Source organism: Dendropsophus ebraccatus, chromosome 1 (genome assembly GCF_027789765.1).
Source record: "Dendropsophus ebraccatus isolate aDenEbr1 chromosome 1, aDenEbr1.pat, whole genome shotgun sequence".
NCBI lineage: Eukaryota > Metazoa > Chordata > Amphibia > Anura > Hylidae > Dendropsophus > Dendropsophus ebraccatus.
The window spans coordinates 196721935-196742343 of NC_091454.1; the positions used below are offsets into that span (position 1 = coordinate 196721935).

At 44.1% G+C, this 20409-nt stretch overlaps 1 protein-coding gene across 2 annotated transcripts; it reads left to right on the plus strand.

Moving 5' to 3' along the window:
- Positions 1-479: 479 nt before the first annotated feature.
- On the plus strand, positions 480-16347 carry RNF181 (ring finger protein 181). 2 transcript variants are annotated; one of them, XM_069959043.1, is made up of 6 exons: positions 480-564; positions 4315-4412; positions 10191-10324; positions 10744-10859; positions 11357-11431; positions 16027-16347. In XM_069959043.1, the coding sequence occupies exons 2-6, from the start codon at positions 4327-4329 to the stop codon at positions 16084-16086; spliced, it is 471 nt and encodes a 156-aa protein (XP_069815144.1). In that variant the 5' UTR covers positions 480-564; positions 4315-4326; the 3' UTR covers positions 16087-16347. The 2 variants fall into 2 exon arrangements, with proteins under 2 accessions (XP_069815144.1, XP_069815053.1); XM_069958952.1 differs by lacking the exon at positions 480-564 and adding an exon at positions 2355-2465.
- The last annotated feature ends 4062 nt before the right edge of the window (positions 16348-20409 follow it).

A 20409-nucleotide genomic window follows, 5' to 3' on the forward strand; every position in this document is an offset into this window, starting at 1 on the left:
CAGGTTCGGTTTTGAGTCCATCCGAACCCGAACATTCAGCATTTGATTAGCTGGGGCTGCTGAACTTGGATAAGGCTCTAAGGTTGTCTGGAAAACATGGATACAGCCAATGACTATATCCATGATTTCCACATAGCCTTAGGGCTTTATCCAACTTCAGCAGCCCCCGCTAATCAAATGCCGAACAATCGGGTTCGGATGGACTCAAGCATGCTCCAGGTTCGCTCATCTCTATTAATATGCCTTTGGTTTTAACCTATGATTTTTAGATAATGTCATCAAATGGGTGTATATATGTCGGTCTACCTTTTTATGTGCAGATGACGCTTGAGAAAGAAACCTGTTGTGCCGCTATTTGACTGTTTTTATAGATTGTTTTTAATAAATAGTTTTAGTATTTATCTACTGATTCACGTCTTGGTCCTGCGCCTGTGCAACCTCTAGGTGGAGTGGAGGAGTTTTCTGTTTGTATTCTATCCCGTTGTGGACAGATCTGGGGAGTGGCTGTGGTCCTTGTTCATGCGATTTTGAGTGTTGTGCCTCGTTGTTGCACAACATGATCAGGTGAGAGCTTTTTTAGCTACTGCTCTAACCTGTTGTATTGTCTGACCTGTGCTATGGAGCGCTGTTTTCTTTTCTCTCGGTGGTAGCACTGTCACCCTATGGCCTTATGCTGTGTTTACACGGAACGATTATCATTCGAATTTTTGCAATAACGATCGAATTTGAGCGATAATTGTTCCGTGTAAACACAGCGAACGATCAAGCGACGAGTGAGAAATCTTCATTTTGATCTTTCAACATGTTCTCAAATTGTCGTTCGCTAAAAATTTGCAGATCACTTCGTGTAAACTTTCAAAGATTCACCCTATGTGAGAGATGGGCGTAAGCGATCTTAAAAACGATCGCAATAAAGATTTTTCTTACGAATCTTCTAAGGATTTATTCGTATAAACGCTGATCGTTATAGAAACCAAATTGTTGCTTCAAAATCGTTAAACGATCGATTGGGCGAATTATCGCTCCGTGTAAACACACCATTAGGCTTCTATTAGATGAGGTGATTTTTCATTTTCTCCGATTACGATTGCAAACAAATGCTTTTACCAACGACCTGAAATCTTTCACCATAATACATGGAATGATCGCACATATGATTGTCTATGTACTCCAGTATAAGAACGATCGTAATTAAGAATGAACGATGTATACGTCTGTACGCTGAAAGATTTATGAACGGTTAACAATTATTTTGTAGTCAACTCAAAAGATCCACGACACACGAACAAATTTTCGTCAGTGGTTTGATCGTTGCCTGCATACACACTCAAATTTAAACAATATAACGATTTTTTGCTCGATAATTGGCCCATGCAATAGGGCCCTTAGTTCACATTTGTAGCCACTGCAGATTACATCCCACTTGAAAAAATGTCAGGCCATCGCAGGTGCGGACAGGCAGTTTAAACGGGTTGTCCAGCGAAAATCTTTTTCTTTAACTGATATCAGAAAGTTATATAAATTTGTAATTTACTTCTATTAAAAAATCTCAAGTCTTCCCATACTTATCAGCTGCTGTATGACATGCAGGAAATGTTTTATTTTCAGTCTGACACAGTGCTCTCTGCTGACATCTCTGGCCGGGACAGGAACTCTGTCTCGGTTATATATGAATCCCCATAGAAAACCTCTTCTGCTCTGGGCAGTTACTGTCTCGGCCAGAGATGTCAGCAGAGAGCACTGTGTCAGAGTGAAAAGAAAACATAATTTCTTGCAGGACATACAGCAGCTGATAAGTATGGGAAGACTTGAGTTTTTTTTTAATAGAAGTAAATAACAAATCTATATAACTTTCGGACACCAGTTGATTTGAATGAAAAAGAGTTTCACTGGAGGTCCCCTTTAATTCTACAATGGTCTTATTAGACTAGACTATGGCTCCACCTCATTCCCCTTACCTTGGTCAGCCATCTTACCTTCGTCATCTCATATGTTCTGTGTGCTAGGGCCATATGGCTTCCTGTCTGCCTTTCATTGTATATAAGTTGTGCACTTTCCATTTCCTAACCACAGTCACTTGTCTAGGCCCTATTCCCTATAACTTATTGCACGTTGCTTATTACCACTACGTGTTTTGCTTACCTAACGTGCCACTTAGGGCGTATTCACATTAAACGTTTGCGGCAGTAAATTACGACACAACGTAACTACATATAGTTGACGGTCACGTGATAGCCGAACACCACGCCCGTGCCGGTCACATGGCCGGCAAGAAAAAAAATCCTAGTCTCTTTCGCTTCTATTACGAAACCCCGCCCCCTTAAGAAGACGATTGGTGGATTAGAAGAGTCTGTATCTCTGATTGGCTGAGACGCGCAGCAGTGACTGGGCCGTTGAAGAGCTGTGTCACCTGGATTGCAGGACACTTCCTGGATGTGGTGTAGCTGTGGGGTCTGGGAGAGCAGGTAATAGCTGAGCCCATAGGCGTAACAGGACGGAAGAGCGCTGACTGTATACTATGTATTCACTGGTATCAAACTCAGGCCCTCCAGCTGTTACAAAACTACAATTCCCATCATGCCTGGACAGCCAAAGCTTTAGCTTTGGCTGTCCAGGCATGATGGGAATTGTAGTTTTGCATCAGCTGGAGGGCCTGAGTTTGACCCTGATATACAGTGTGCACATGACCAACCTACAGCTGACTATATATATAATAGGGGAGCTATCAATGATTGATCTGTGAGGGATGAGGGGGCTGTGGTCACCTGTAAGTGCGGTGTTGCACAATTGTAATTGTAATTTTGCAACAGTATTTTAGACCTTTTGCAAGCTGGAATGCATTCTCTCCTATCTGTGCCATGTGACCAAGATGGACTTATATAATGTATAATGTCTATGGAACCATTTCAGTAGCATGCACAGAGAGCAGGGAGAGAAGTGCTCAGCCACGAGCTTCTCTCTTGGCTAATGATCGGTCTGAACATCCAGACTGCCCAATGGAAAGAGGTTGGGTAGGGGAGTGGGGTGATATCCGGTGTCTTGATTATGTATGACTGACAAAAATGTTGTTTGCTGTCCTTCTTTTGACGTAATACTATTTGTATTGAGCTTCCTCTACTCAGCTATGACTGACAGCTCTAGCCAGTCTTGATTGAAAGCTGTAAATCATAGGCTAGGGGCAAAAGAAACCAATACAGAGCGTTAATGGCACCTAACCAGAAGAGCCCGCCCCCTGGACACTTGCTGACTTGGTAGCCAGGGCATAAAACAGCTTGTTGCAAGAACAAGACACCAGGCATCATTATATTTGCTTCCCCACCCTCTGTATAGGATTGTAGGTAATCCAGATGGCTCAGAAGTGCTGTTAAAGCGACTCTGTACCCACAATCTTTCCTCCCCAAACCACTTGTACCTTCGGATAGCTGCTTTTAATCCAAGATCTGTCCTGGGGTTTGTTCGGCAGGTGATGCATGTTATTGTCCTAAAAAACAACTTTTAAACTTGCAGCCCAGAGTCAAACTGGTGTGGCCTAGAGTGTGTGTGCATTAGGCTGGCACACCCTCTCTGTCCCTACTCACCACCCTTCTCATCATTAGGAATGCTCCAGGCAGATTTTCTACTATTCATCAGCTGTGTGAGCATGGCACATGGGCTGGATTGTTAAGGCACCTGTGCAGTGTTCAGACAAGTGAGGAATAGGGGAATACCTGGCTAGAGCATTCCTAATGATGAAGAGGGTTGGTGCAAGGTAAGGGCACAGACACTCTAGGCCACGGCAGTTTGACTCAGGGCTGCAAGTTTAAAAGTTGTTTTTTAGGACAATAACCATCACCTGCCAAACGGACCCCAGGACAGATCTTGGATTAAAAGCAGCTATCTGAAGGTACAAGCGGTTTGGGGGGGGGGGGGGGGGGGGTCAGATAGTGGGTACAGAGTCGCTTTAACAGCACTTCTGAGCCATCTGGAATCCACCCTGCTAATGCTCTGAGCACACTACAGCCTCAGTCATTGGTTGCAGAAGGTTCAGGTTTTTATTCAGGAGGGCCGGGGGAGGTAAGCAGAGCCCCATCGCTGGACCCGGTGAGGTGAGTATAATATACCTCTAGCAGGCTGTAGTATGCGTTTTATGTAAAGCAGAGAGCCCCTTTAATCCTACATGTAGGATTGCATCAGTCTGCAGTTCTACTGCTTAAATAGTAATAATAAACCTGTATCTATCACTGCCGGGCTATGGGGTCTCCTGGGTAGTAAGGGGGTATACACCTACAGATCTTTAATATCTTCTAATGAACAGTCTTCTATTTTCCCTCTTAGCGTTCGTCCTTGATGGCGTCCTACTTTGATGAACATAACTGTGAGCCCACCGTCCCTGAAGAGCAGTACCGCCAGAACGCCTTGTTGGAGCTGGCCAGGTCAGTGACTGTTCTGTAAATGAATAGATGGCTGCGGCGATCACTGAATGGAAGCACAGCCGCCGCACAGTGCTTCATGTACGTTGTAGTGACATGCTTCAGCTTTCCATAGAATATGCTGCAAAACTGAAAAAAAAAAATGTTTAGGAGGTTAAAGCGAATGGACCATCAGGTGCATCGCTGCCTTTTTTTCAAAATTAATCGATCGGCGCCGGCTTGATCCTTTTTTTTGAAATGCCATCCGGTTACCGCGATCGCTGTCAGTCTTTTCCAGCCCAGCAGACCCCCCTACTCTCTGTCACGCCTCTCCGTTAGAATTCATGTAACTGCCTCACAGAGGGGAGGAGAAATCCCCACACTGGTGGGCGGGGGGGGGGGGGGGTTGGGGATACGCTGGCATTGGGCACTGGTCGAACATTTAAAAAAAAGTTCTACTCTGAACCTAACACTTGTATTTTTTGGGATATAGGGCTGTGTAATTTTTTTGCGCCATGATCTGTACTTTCTATTGATACCACACTTGCGTACTGTATATGCAATGTTTTGATCACCTTTTATTCCAGTTCTTCTGGGATGTGATGTGACCAAAAATCAGTTTTGCACTTTGGCAGGTTTTCACACTTGCGCCAATTATCCTGCGAGATCGAGAATGTGATCTACTTTGAGCAATACCATGATTGCTCATAGGGATCAATGCAGCACATATGTGCTACATTGATCTATAAATTCTGCACTTGATTGCTAGGGGCTGCTGATGGCAGTGTAGTGGCCCAGAACAGAAGATTTTTCCCTAATGATAAGTCTGTATTTATTTATATTCTGACTGTACCTGTTCTGAAAGGAATAATGGCCACTACAAACTGTTAGTGTTATGTCACCCCCCCAGTGTTCAAGTTTGGTATTACTCATATTTCTCATATATATTAGTTCATCTGTTTAGTAGTGTGATAATGCCACTGGCCTGATGTCATGGACCTCTCCGGTTGCCATAGTAACCAAAACAGCTGTTGAGCTCTGGCTCTGGCCCCTTTTTCTAGAGACTTCCCTCTACCTTCAAGGGGGAAGGACGTGTTTTTCTAGAGACTTCCCTCTACCTTCAAGGGGGAAGGACGTGTTTTCCTGTGTCTCCTCAAGAGGAGACTCCACAAACCTGCGGTATCCTATCTATTGCTGGTCTGAAGTATTCCTGTCTAGTCCAGATCATCCTGACTCTTCAATTATCATATTTATCTAAGATCTGGGTGTTGTTTCCAGTCACAGTCGCTTCCTCATTGTTAACAGCAAGTATCCTGTTCAGCCTGTTTACCCAACATTATACTCCCGAGACTACTACGCCCATCATTCAATTGTCCCTCACTCAAAGTAACGCTACTACACCACGGCCTATTGCAGCATCAACTACTATTATCAGTTGTTTGCTTCAATCCTGGCTGCGTCCAGAGAACGACTGTTGCTATTAGTAACCACCGAGTTAATAAACATACAACTACCGTTGTTTCTGAACCCTGGCATTGGTTTGATTATTGGGGCCTTGACTAAGGACAACGAAGAATTGTGTGGTGTAACGGGGTCCCGCTTGGACAGGTGCCCGTCAGTTAGTCAGCTCCCCTCGTGCCATAGCCGTGACATAACATCTGGCCATTGACTAACTAGGCTAAATCTACTATTACTAACTACTACTCCCAACGGGTTGCCCCGGCTGCCTATGTAACGGATCGGCTCCATGTGATCTCACTGTGGGGAGCTGATCGGGTCACTGGACTATCAATGACCGGTATGGAAAGCAATTTAAATGCTGCTGTCAGTAGCCAGCACGTAGGATTGCTCCACCATGCTGGCTACTTGCAAAAGCCCCCAGCTACTGATAGCAGACGGGGACCACCCGGTATACAAAGGGGTCGCATTGTGACCCCCCTCTATATCCGCTTACTGGCAACACATCCCAATAGTATGTTGTGGTGCAGGAAGGAGGGGTTATACCATGATTAAATGTTATCGAGAGGATAGCTAGCATATCGTCTGACCTCTGGAACCATCAGGAGTGTGCACACACACTCAATCCCTTCTTCATTCTTTATGGGACTATCCTGTATCCTGTGCAGTTTACCCCTACTAGGGCTCAGGAGCATGTTGTCACCTGACTGCTTCATTTTATATAAGATACTATACTAAATATATGGTATGTTGGTGCCTCTGCAACATTTACCACCATGTTTTTACAGCAGGTGTGTTACAGTGCCATCTCATGTAAGACTGCAGTGTATATATATGAGATAACATATGAGTTAGGCAGGTCCCAGTGTTCACACAGACAAGCATAGCCAGCAGAAGTACCTCTGGCAGTGGCCGTTGCTGTTGTTGGAGCCATAATTGTAACTTAATGTCTGCAATATCAGATGATGAAAAGGTAGAGCTTGATGGATTATAAACTCCAATTGACTCCATTACCAAATCCGTTATATCTAAGCTCAGCAAGTCGTGTCTGCAACTGAGGGTGTCTCCTATACATCCCAGTGACTGAATGTATGCATGCTGTATATGCTGAGTACAGTATATATTCCTGGTCTATAGTCCCTGTATATTGGGCAGGTGAGTACTGTATATACTCCTGGTCTATAGTCCCTGTATATAGGGCAGGTGAGTACTGTATATACTCCTGGTCCATAGTGCCTGTATATTAGACCGGTGAGTACTGTATATACTCCTGGTCCATAGTGCCTGTATATTAGACCGGTGAGTACTGTATATACTCCTGGTCCATAGTGCCTGTATATTAGGCCAGTGAGTACTGTATATACTCCTGGTCCATAGTGCCTGTATATTAGGCCATTATGTACTGTATATACTCCTGTTCCATAGTCCTTGTATATAGGGCAGGTGAGTACTGTATATACTCCTGGTCCATAGTCCCTGTATATTAGGCCATTATGTACTGTATATACTCCTGGTCCATAGTGCCTGTATATTAGACTGGTGAGTACTGTATATACTCCTGGTCCATAGTGCCTGTATATTAGACCGGTGAGTACTGTATATACTCCTGGTCCATAGTGCCTGTATATTAGACCGGTGAGTACTGTATATACTCCTGGTCCATAGTGCCTGTATATTATGCCAGTGACTACTGTATATACTCCTGGTCCATAGTCCCTGTATATAGGGCAGGTGAGTACTGTATATACTTTTGGTCCATAGTGACTGTATATTAGGCTGGTGAGTACTGTATATACTCCTGGTCCATATTCCTCTGTTAGACTTTCTGCTTTTCCGGTGTATTAGACGCTGCCATTCTTTGTGCCAACTCTGTCTTCCTTTTTTCTCAGGACAGAGATTGAATTTCTTGGTGTTTTTCCTAATTCTTCAGTTCCAAGTAACTTCCTCCTTCATGACTTGTTGCTATAAATCTCGCAGTGGGCTGATGGGTATCATTGTTTAGATGTAACATAACTTGCGCGCCTTCCTTCCTCTTGTCAATGTTGTTCAGGAACCATGACCTTTCACTGGCCACTAAATGACCGGTATGACATTAGAACAACATGGAAGTTTTCTTTCCAGAAACTTCATAATTCTTGTTCTTGGTGTTGTGGATCAAGTTAACAATCCTAAGCTGTAATACCAGACATGCACAAGAGTGGTGCTTTTTTAAAAGGCGCCTGGACCCTGCTCTCAACTGGCGAAGCGGCAAGAACCCCTAAAATAGCTGTCAACACATGGGTAACGCTTCCTTCTGGGAGAGATTCTGGCTTGGCTATTAATCCCCTCGTGAACTGGTGCCAGAGATTTGTGATTTGCTTCTATTTAAAAATCTTCAGTCTTACAGTACTTATCAGCTGCTGTATGTCCTGCAGGAAGTGGTGTATTCTTTCCAGTCTGGAGAGCAGGAGAGATTTTCTTTAAGGATTTGCTACTGCTCTGGACCGTTCCTGACTTGCACTGTGTCAGACTGGAAAGAATATACCACTTCCTGCAGGACATACAGCAGTTGATAAGTACTGGAAGACTTGAGATTGGTAAATAGAAGTAAAGTACAAATCTCTGGTACTTTGTGACATCAGTTGATTTGCAAAAAGAGAGCAAACCCTCTAGAAAAGAGATTTTTTATTTTTTTTTTTCCCCCCAGAAGGGCATTGCATGGCCTATAACACTCCACATACCTTTGGCGATAAACACTTTACCCCTTTTGTGCCCAGTGAACAGTATATACAAAGTATGAGAAACTACAGAATTCCTTTTATCCTATTCACATCCAGAGCTGTAATCAGAATACTGCTGATTTATACTGTGCTGACAATACATCAATAATACTATGATACATAAAGATTACACCTTACAGAATGCAAATTACAGAAGACCCTGAACTAGCAGGGGCTGTTGGCAGATATGAACTCAGAATATGTGAATTACGAACTGATAGAAAGTCAGCAGAATTGTGATTGCAGCTTTTACTATACAGACACTATGGGGTAGATTAATCAAACATGGTGTAAAGTGAAACTGGCTCAGTTGCCCCTAGCAACCAATCAGATTCCACCTTTCATTCCTTACAGACTCTTAGGTAAATGAAAGGTGGAATCTGATTGGTTGCTAGGGGCAACTGAGCCAGTTTCACTTTACACCATGTGTGATAAATCTCCCCCTATGTACAATCAGTAGACCATACAATATAACTGTATGGTACTAGGCCTCCCTAGTCGTATACATCAGTCATAACGCTGATGCATTGTTCTGTATCTATTACAGTTGCAAAACCTGGAGCCCTGTGATTTGTGTCTTGCTAAATGTTACTGCGTTTTGGTAGTTGGAGGCCGAATATGAAGATTGTATCCCGTGCTTTTGGTTCCTGACTTCATTTACTTGGAACTGCCGTCTTGCTGATTCCATCAGATTTTTCGGTCTTTTCACCATATGTTTGTCATACAGTTTATTTTCATTGCTGCGCTCCTAGTGATATTCAAAGGGAAATCCTGGGAGCTCCAGTAGTGCAGGGAAAATAAAAAGCACCGCCTGATGGTCCGCAGCTGAACATCACAGAGAACTGGATGGAGCCCATCCTCCTCATCCTCTCTTGTAAATCCTAATAATTCTTAAAGGGGTATTCCACTCAAACATAACTCTTGATGGTGCTGCCCATGGTGAACAACAATTCCTTCCATACTTATTTTTTCAGTCTCCCTTTCCCAGTTCTCAGCTGCTGCTTTCTGATGAAGACACAAAAATCTTTGTGTAAGCCTTTCTCTCTGTCTCCCCCCTCCCTTCTGAGGCAGATGATGATGATGATGACGACTGACTTTATCTGAAACATTGTAGCTTCTTTGTAATCCTGGGAGGGTTATTCTGAGGTCAAGTTGCTAATAAACTCACTGTGATTATCCCTCCCAGCAATACAAAGAAGCTACAATATTGCAGATAAAGCCTGCGAGGGACTTGTTTACATCAGCCGTCTCAGAAGGGAGGGGGAGAAGGGGGGACATAGAAAGGCGTATACACAGATTTTTGTGTCTTCAGCAGAAAGCAGCATCTCAGAACTGGGGGAAGGAGACTGAATTTATAATAACAAGTATGGAATGGATTATTAGTTTTACCATGGGCAGCAACATATCAAAAGTTATGTTTAAATGTGAAATACCCCTATAATGAAAAAAAAATATCTATCTATATCGCTTCTTTCTCAAGCCCCATCTGCTATATAGCGGTATTCTACAGCCTGATATTAATTATGCCCTCTGTTTTATATTGTAATGATTGTTGCTTAGCTTTTGCTTTCTTGATTCTGCTCAGGAGTCTTCTCAATGGCTTGGATATTGATATTGGAGATCTGGATGCTGTAGACTGGGACCATAGACTTCCACCACCAGCTGCCAAAAAAGTGGTAGAAAACTTGCCAAAAGTTACGGTGACAGCGAAGCAAGCAGGTAAGAAGCTAGACGTAGTAACTGATATTGGTTACTCCAGTTCTTGATCTAAGGAGTTACTGTAACTATTTTGTGGCATACAGGGGGTCCAGAGCTGGCCATACACATTTACAGTTGGATGCAGCCCTAGGGAGTCCTGGGTATAGCCTATGGCTGTATCCATGTTTCCCCAGACTGTCTAGGGCTGCGTCCAACTTCTTCAGCCACCGGTACATGGTTGAATGATCGGACTCCAGAATGCTCGAGTTGCACTCATCTCTAGTAATTATAGATCCCTCTGTGTTGAGAATAAAACTTTATGTAATTAGAAGATAGAAAAATATCCACCATAAGAAGGTACAGTATAGTGCAAAAAGGGGACCCCGGGGGCTCAGAAGTGGCTATTGCATCAATGCAAGTAACTGTTCCATATGGTACAGATGCCGGCCTGAAGTGTCCAGTGTGTCTGCTGGAGTTTGAGGAGGATGAAACGGTAAGGAAGCTGCCCTGCGAGCACCTCTTCCATGCGGCCTGCATCCTGCCGTGGCTTGGAAAGGTAAGAGTTTTTTAAAAAAAAATTTCATTTTAAATGGGGGTGGTCTGACAGAGCGTCCCCCCAAAAAAGTCACAAATGTTTGCTCAAGAGTCATTTGGACATGGTCCGACCACACACAGAGACAAATCAACAATTGTGATTGCGTTGTGATTGGTCAGACCCTAACCGATCATGAGAACAAGCCGTGAGAGGATCTCGCTACCACACAGTCCTCTCCCCCCGCTCTGTGTCAGTAAGAAAAGATGGCCTCATAGACTTTCATTATGAGTCTGACTTATCACGTGACATACAGCCAGGAGAGGACCACGCTAAGCGCTGACTTCTCCCAGTTCGTTCTCACAAACGGTATAGGTCTGACCACTTAGAACCGGACCTCTCTCTGACATGTCAAAAGTTTTTTTGAAATGACACTGACACTTTAACTCAATTTGTTTGAGAATTTTTATCTGCATCAGTATAGTAATGTATGGCTAATGACATCTGTCTGTTCTCCGTAGACAAATTCCTGTCCTCTATGCAGAGATGAACTACCTACAGATAGTCCAGAATATGAAGAATACAAACAGGAGAAGGTGAGAAGGAAAAGCAATGATACTTATCAGTCTTACTTAGTGCTGACAGATGTAAGGCAGTGTGACTGTAGCTCTGACTTGTAGTCTGTTACCATAGAGACACATAGGTCTGAATAGGCGCTATAGACACAGAATGACAGGATAGAATTCAGTCCGTGATATATATAAATGAACCGTAAGCTGACTGTATATCATGGACTAAACTTTCCAACTCTTATGAGACTCCCTGCATCGTAATAACAATAATATTTTTTATTTATATAGCGCCAACAGATTTCGCAGCACTTTACAATTCTGGGGTTACATACATAGACAAAAATCTGACATTACAGAGATATACATATAGTTATCCACAGGGCCGGGACAAGGAGTTTTGGTGCCCTAGGCAGAGAAGGCAAATGGCGCCCCCCCCCCTCCCTACACACACAGGAGCATGCTGGGAGCTGTAGTTCTACCCTAGTCACACAGGTGAATGCTGCGGGCTGTAGTTCTACCTCAGCCACACAGGTCATGCTGGGAGTTGTTGTCCTACCTCAGCCACACAGGTCATGCTGGGAGTTGTTGTCCTACCTCAGTCATACAGGTCATGCTGGGAGTTGGTGTCCTACCTCAGTCATACAGGTCATGCTGGGAGTTGTCCTATCTCAGTCACACAGGTCATGCTGGGAGTTGTTGTCCTACCTCAGCCACAGAGGTCATGCTGGGAGTTGTTGTCCTACCTCAGCCACATAGGTCATGCTGGGAGTTGTTGTCCTACCTCTGCCACACAGGTCATGCTGGGTTTTGTTGTCCTTCCTCAGCCACACAGGTCATGCTGGGAGTTGTTCTACCTCAGTCACACAGGTCATGCTGGGGTTTGTTGTCCTACCTCAGTCATACAGGTCATGCTGGGAGTTGTTGTCCTACCTCAGCCACATAGGTCATGCTGGGAGTTGTTGTCCTACCTCTGCCACACAGGTCATGCTGGGAGTTGTCCTACCTCAGTCATACAAGTCATGCTGGGAGTTGTCCTACCTCAGTCATACAGGTCATGCTGGGAGTTGTTGTCCTACCTCAGTCATATAGGTCATGCTGGGAGTTGTTGTCCTACCTCAGTCATACAGGTCATGCTGGGAGTTGTCCTACCTCAGTCATACAGGTCATGCTGGGAGTTGTTGTCCTACCTCAGTCATACAGGTCATGCTGGGAGTTGTTGTCCTACCTTAGTCATATAGGTCATGCTGGGAGTTGTTGTCCTACCTCAGTCATACAGGTCATGCTGGGAGTTGTTGTCCTACCTCAGTCATACAGGTCATGCTGGGAGTTGTTGTCCTACCTCAGTCATACAGGTCATGCTGGGAGTTGTCCTATCTCAGTCACACAGGTCATGCTGGGAGTTGTTGTCCTACCTCAGTCATACAGGTCATGCTGGGAGTTGTCCTATCTCAGTCACACAGGTCATGCTGGGAGTTGTTGTCCTACCTCAGCCACAGAGGTCATGCTGGGAGTTGTTGTCCTACCTCAGCCACATAGGTCATGCTGGAAGTTGTTGTCCTACCTCTGCCACACAGGTCATGCTGGGTTTTGTTGTCCTTCCTCAGCCACACAGGTCATGCTGGGTTTTGTTGTCCTTCCTCAGCCACACAGGTCATGCTGGGAGTTGTTCTACCTCAGCCACACAGGTCATGCTGGGGTTTGTTGTCCTACCTCAGTCATACAGGTCATGCTGGGAGTTGTTGTCCTACCTCAGCCACATAGGTCATGCTGGGAGTTGTTGTCCTACCTCTGCCACACAGGTCATGCTGGGAGTTGTCCTACCTCAGTCATACAAGTCATGCTGGGAGTTGTCCTACCTCAGTCATACAGGTCATGCTGGGAGTTGTTGTCCTACCTCAGTCATACAGGTCATGCTGGGAGTTGTTGTCCTATCTCAGTCATACAGGTCATGCTGGGAGTTGTCCTACCTCAGTCATACAGGTCATGCTGGGAGTTGTCCTACCTCAGTCACACAGGTCATGCTGGGAGTTGTTGTCCTACCTCAGTCATACAGGTCATGCTGGGAGTTGTCCTATCTCAGTCACACAGGTCATGCTGGGAGTTGTTGTCCTACCTCAGTTACACAGGTCATGCTGGGAGTTATCCTATCTCAGTCACACATTCCACTAACACACACACACAAACACACACACACACTCCATTAGTACACAAATACTCACCCACCCACACAGCAGTAGCAGTGGAGGAGGACACTGAGGATGTTTCTGAGGATGCCGATCAGTCTCCTCATCGTTTTTTGTCGGGAGGGGGGGCGGGGGTTGGGGCATCTGCCATTACACTTGTCCCTGCACTTCTCCCCTCTCCTGATTGGCTCCAGAGGTCATGTGACATTAATTAGAAGCTTTTCTTCTGCTCTGGAGCCAAGCAGAAGAGAGGAGGAGCAGCGCAGGTCCTGCCGTTGCGGAGCTGGAGCAGAGTGGAGAAGGGATGCTGCTGTATGAGGTCAGGTGGGGGGATTTTTACGTGGAGCTACATTGCGCCCCCTGTAATTCACCAGGAGATGGCGCCCTAGGCCATCGCCTACCCTGGCCTACCCTTTGTCCCGGCCCTGGTTATCCATACATGAGGAGTGAGGAATTAGGATAAAGGGAGTCCATTAAGAGTTGAAGCTCTCCGCTACTGTACTGAAACAGCCGTAAAGCTTTAACTGTTTCAGTGATCACAGCTTCAAAATTAATAATTTTGAGAGTTAAAGAGTTCAGTGATATACAGTCAGCGTACGGGCTGATTTTATATATATATATATATATATATATATATATATATATACACACATACATATACACTCACCGGCCACTTTATTAGGTACACCATGCTAGTAACGGGTTGGACCCCCTTTTGCCTTCAGAACTGCCTCAATTCTTCGTGGCATAGATAGAACAAGGTGCTGGAAGCTTCCTCAGAGATTTTGGTCCATATTGACATGATGGCATCACACAGTTGCCGCAGATTTGTCGGCTGCACATCCATGATGCGAATCTCCCGTTCCACCACATCCCAAAGATGCTCTATTGGATTGAGATCTGGTGACTGTGGAGGCCATTGGAGTACAGTGAACTCATTGTCATGTTCAAGAAACCAGTCTGAGATGATTCTAGCTTTATGACATGGCGCATTATCCTGCTGAAAGTAGCCATCAGATGTTGGGTACATTGGGGTCATAAAGGGATGGACATGGTCAGCAACAATACTCAGGTAGGCTGTGGCGTTGCAACGATGCTTAGTTGGTACCAAGGGGCCCAAAGAGTGCCAAGAAAATATTCCCCACACCATGACACCACCACCACCAGCCTGAACCGTTGATACAAGGCAGGATGGATCCATGCTTTCATGTTGTTGACGCCAAATTCTGACCCTACCATCCGAATGTCGCAGCAGAAATCGAGACTCATCAGACCAGGCAACGTTTTTCCTATCTTCTACTGTCCAATTTCGATGAGCTTGTGCAAATTGTAGCCTCAGTTTCCTGTTCTTAGCTGAAAGGAGTGGCACCCGGTGTGGTCTTCTGCTGCTGTAGCCCATCTGCCTCAAAGTTGGACGTACTGTGCGTTCAGAGATGCTCTTCTGCCTACCTTGGTTGTAACGGTTGGCTATTTGAGTCACTGTTGCCTTTCTATCAGCTCGAACCAGTCTGCCCATTCTCCTGTGACCTCAACAAGGCATTTCCGCCCACAGAACTGCCGCTCACTGGATGTTTTTTCTTTTTCGGACCATTCTCTGTAAACCCTAGAGATGGTTGTGCGTGAAAATCCCAGTAGATCAGCAGTTTCTGAAATACTCAGACCAGCCCTTCTGGCACCAACAACCATGCCACGTTCAAAGGCACTCAAATCACCTTTCTTCCCCATACTGATGCTCGGTTTGAACTGCAGGAGATTGTCTTGACCATGTCTACATGCCTAAATGCACTGAGTTGCCGCCATGTGATTGGCTGATTAGAAATTAAGTGGTAACGTGCAGTTGGACAGGTGTACCTAATAAAGTGGCCGGTGAGTGTGTGTATGTGTATATAATATATATATATATGTGGATCTGGCTTCAATCAAAACTATTTGTAAGTTGGATGATGATTATTAATATGTATGGCAAAAAAAAAAAGTGTGGTCTGCAGTTTAGTAGCTACACAGTAAGGGTTAAATGACAGCTATTTAAGAGTTAATAGTATAGAGGTATTAGATATTATTTTACCATTTCTTCATGTATTGGCTAGGGCTAATATTCATTAGAAAAGACATCAGGGGAGGTCCATAATCGCTAGCGCTGCATAAAACTGCATTAGAGATATGTAAATGTGGTGGGACAGGGCTTGTGCAGGCCTGCAGTTCCCGACAGTCATCTGGAACAGCAGAAGGGCGTTACTGCTGCCATTCATGATACAAAAAACTTTAATAATGTTATATTAAAAACTATGAAAAATGTAAAGAAAAATTATTTTATTTGCCAGAATACCCCCTTTAACCCATGTTTGTCACCAAGCTTCTGTTGGGCTGTGTTGACGTCTTAAGAATCCTTTGCCCCTTTATCCCAATGATGATGAAATGTTATGGTATGTATTGCAGGCAAGAAAACAGCAGAGGGAACACAGGCTGGAGTATCTCCATGGAGCAATGTACACCTGACCATTGTCAATCCTACTTATCCGACGCGTCTTATACATGACTGGATCCTCTGGAACAGACACATCAGGTCCCCAGGCTGCTGCACTCATTGGAGATCACAAATGTGGTTCAGTCTGAGGCCAGAAATGGGCACATCATACCTTTTTATCTTGTCGGTCATGTGAATTTTTTTTTTTACGTATTTTTATTTCCAAAATCACAAATTCCACATCACAGAGAATTGTAATTTACAGAATAAAAAGGCTTTTATATAAACTGAAATCAGGATGGTAAATAACCTCATCGTACTGCCTAGACATGGCTACCTTAAATGAGGGTAGCATAAACTAGTGACAGAAATCCTGAACAGATCAGTGTATTACTGACATTATTCTTTTTAGCAGTTCTCCTAATATGCAGAATAGGATTCTTGCCACATCCCCTCCCTCCAGCTGCTGATTGACAGGTGACTTCCTATACATGGCATGGATAGATAACTGCCAATAAACAGCTGGTGGGCAGAGTTTGCTGGTGCTCACAAATATCCAGGACTACTGATCACACCTATAATGGAGAGGACTACTTATTTTCCACGTTACTCAGGAGGATATCTCAGGATCAGCTGCACAGGACAATGTAAGTGATACATCATTCTGTTCAATTTCTCTGTAACTAGTTTATGCTACCCTGAGATAGGACACCATAAACTTACTGACAGTCTCTTTCACTGAAGAAGCAACAAGATGAGCAGATGGAGTTCTTTGATCACTTGTACTCGACCTAGTTATATTATGATGCAAATGTTTACCGGACTGTTAACCCCTAGACGACTTAGGACGTACCGGCACGTCCTGGAAGTCTGTGCCCAGACGACCCTGGACATACTGTACCGGTACGTCCTGAGCTATGAAGCGCGCTTCATAGCAGGTGGAGGCCGGCTGCCGGCACCTCACTGTTAATGACGCGCTGCAGCGTGCCATTAACTCCTTAAACGCCGCACGGTTTAAGTGTAAGTGACAGGGGGAGTCCCCATGTCACTTACCGATCGGGACCCCCGCAGTGTTACTGCAGGGGTCCCGATCGTTAAAACGGACCGCCGGAGGTCTCTCGCCTGCGTGCGGTCCAATGGGCGCTCTGGTCACTGAGCCTGCACAGGCAGGCTCAATGAGCAGAGTGCCGCTAACACTGATCAATGCTATGCCTATGGCATAGCAATGATCAGTGTGCATAATCAAAGTTATGTATGTACAAGTCCCCCAAAGGGACTTAAAATGTATAAAAAAGAAAGTTAAAATCACTAACACACTACCCCAAAACCCCTCCCCCAATAAGTTTAAATCACCCCCCCCCCCGTTCCCATTATATAAATAAAACATATAAAAAAAAATAAAAAATAAACATAATATACCATAGCGTGCGTAATTGTCCGATCTATTAAAATATAACAAGCGTCATTGTGATCGGTGAACGGCGTACACGAAAAGAGGGAAAAAAGTGCGCGGATTACCGATTTTATGTTACAATATATATATATATATATATATATATATATATAAAATTGATCAAAACGTCCGATGTTCACAAATATGGTATTAATAACTAGAGATCATGGCGGAAAAAATGACTCCCCATACAGCCCCGTAGGTGAAAGAATAAAACCGTTATAAGCATCACAATAGGCCCATTTTATTAATTGCCAAAAAAGGATTTAATAAAAAAAATATATATAACATTAGAGAATCTGTGTAACCTGCATATGGTTGTGTTCGGACTGACCTATAGAGTAATAGTATCATGTCACTTTTACCATATAGTGCATTACGTAGACACAGGAACCCCCCAAACCTTACCCTATTGCAATCTTTTTTACAATTTCACCTATTTATATCTTCATAAATAATATATTTGGGATTCCGTCATACATGTTATGGTAAAATGAAAGACGTCATTACAAAGTACAACTATTCCTGTAACAAATAAGCCATTACATGGCCTTGTACATAGAAAACTGAAAGTGCTGGAGCTCTTAGAAGGGGAGGAGGGAAAAACGAAAGCACAAAGATCAAAATTTGCACGGTCCACTGGGTCATTTTGGGCTTGGTCCTCAAAGGGTTAATGGCAGATTCTGGTGATCATGAACATTTGTGCATGTAGAAATAGGCATACATTGCAAGTACTTTAATTTTTCTAAAAATAATATAGGCAAGGTTGTATATGACCTTCTTATTTGCGTATAGAAAGCATGACCTTTGTCCTGAAACCCTGAGTCATTGGAAGGATCTGTTACACACTACTGACCAGCCAGCTGCCCCCACCGCTCTAATGTTGATTGGGGAACATAATATTCTCAGTCCTACTTATCACAGCAGTGATACTCGTGACATGGATGAGCATATGCTTCCCCCTTTAGCGTCTGGGTTTAGAGGAGTTGTCACGATAGAGACCACTGAGGAGCTAGCCCAGAGCCAACAAGCCGTGTGCTATTCCATCAGGCCATGGAGCTGATTCTTGTATTGCATATGATTTATTTATTCTTGGGGATTCTATCAATCTGAAACAAGTTGATCACCTTTATACACTAGTAAGATGTAACTATACAATACAGCTAAATTCTTGGTTAGTAATAATCTGTTAGGAAGTTTGGGTTATCTTGTGCCACCACCTGTCAGGGCATATAGATAGTATGAGGGGTTTCTCCCCACTTGATACTCCCCTCCACACACACAGAGCGTGAGCAGTTTACTACAGCTGTCTGTAGGACTGTCAGGAGTTGGGGCCAGTTCACATAGAGCAAAAGTGGCGGAATGCTGTCTACATCAGTGTCCCACAGTGTCTCTATGGGAGGGCTCATACACCTCCCCTTCCATCGCTCTCTGCTCAAAGAATTGACATGGCACGCGAGCCCTCCCATTGACACACTGAGGCAGGTGGGATTGCTCTGTGTGAACAGGCCCTTAAAGGGGTTATCCAGTGCTACAAAAACATGGCCACTTTCTTTCAGAGACAACACCACCAGTTCAGGTGCAGTTTGCATTTAAGCTCCATTCACTTCAATGGAACGGAGCAGCAAAACCCTGCCCAAGCTGGAGACAACAGTGGTGCTGTCTCTGGAAGAAAGTGGCTATGTTTTTGTAGTGCTGGATAACCTCTTTAAAGGGGTTATCCAGGCTTAGAAAAACATGACCGCTTTCATCCAAAACCAGCACCTCTCCTGTCCTCAGTTTGGGTGCGGGGTTTTGTAGCTCTGTTCCATTATAGTGAATTGTAATACCACACACAACCTGAGGACAGGTGTGGTGCTATTTTTTTTTTTTTTGGAAGAAAGCATCCATGTTTTTCTAATCCTGGATAACCTTTAACTTAGAATCTAGCTGATTTGAAGAGTTCTATTGTTCGCTCATCTCTAGACACCAATTATTCTTGTATAGTATCAGGAATAATACGCTGGAGAACAGTTGATAAAATTCCACCTTTATTAACAATAAAAAAGCTATCCTGTAACACACAAGGCCCCCAGCCTCTGTTAGAGCAGCATGTAGAACAGTGTGGATCCCCTGGGATAGCAGAGAAAACAGGAATCCTGGCTCTGCTGTGCTCAGGACAAGGTTTCCTGTATGTGTTAAGTGGCAGTGAGGAAGTTTGTAACAGTTCAGACAGGAAGGGCTCTTCCCACCCGGCTGAAGCAGCAGTAGTCACTCTCCAGGAAAAGAAGTCCTTTCTGAACAAAGCCGTACACAAAAAAGTTTTAAGGCTTGTGGATACGCGACCTTGAAGTGGATGACGTAACAGAACATTGCCTCTGCCCTGGTTAGTTTTTTGCATTGTGACACCTAGTGGCTAATCTGGTGTACTGCTTCTTGTTTTTTCTTTATTGCCAAATACTGAACTTATGAAGGACGTGGAGTTACCCTGGATAAACATTTATACCATGTAACATATAAAACTAAAAGTTCTCATGTCCTACATATATATATTTATATAAAAAAAAGTGTTAGGAAAATATGGAAATTGTGAGGTATCGATATTTGCATCAGTTCTACCAAGGGTCTGCGAAGCAACGCAACACTTACAGCAATATTGACCTGCATACAAACACGTGGCAACCATAACTATCACCTAGTTTATCTGTTTTCTGTGCTGATTTACTGAATATAGGGTCCTTCAGACGCTATGTTCTATGTGGAATGCTACGTTTCTATCACCATCATTGGAATAATGCCCCATTCACACATTGTGCTGTATGGAGCTGGTATACATTGAGATACAGGCAAAAAAAAAAGTATGGCGACATATACCACAGCACACCCAATGAGTTTAACGGACCAAACATAGTCTACTAGTGGC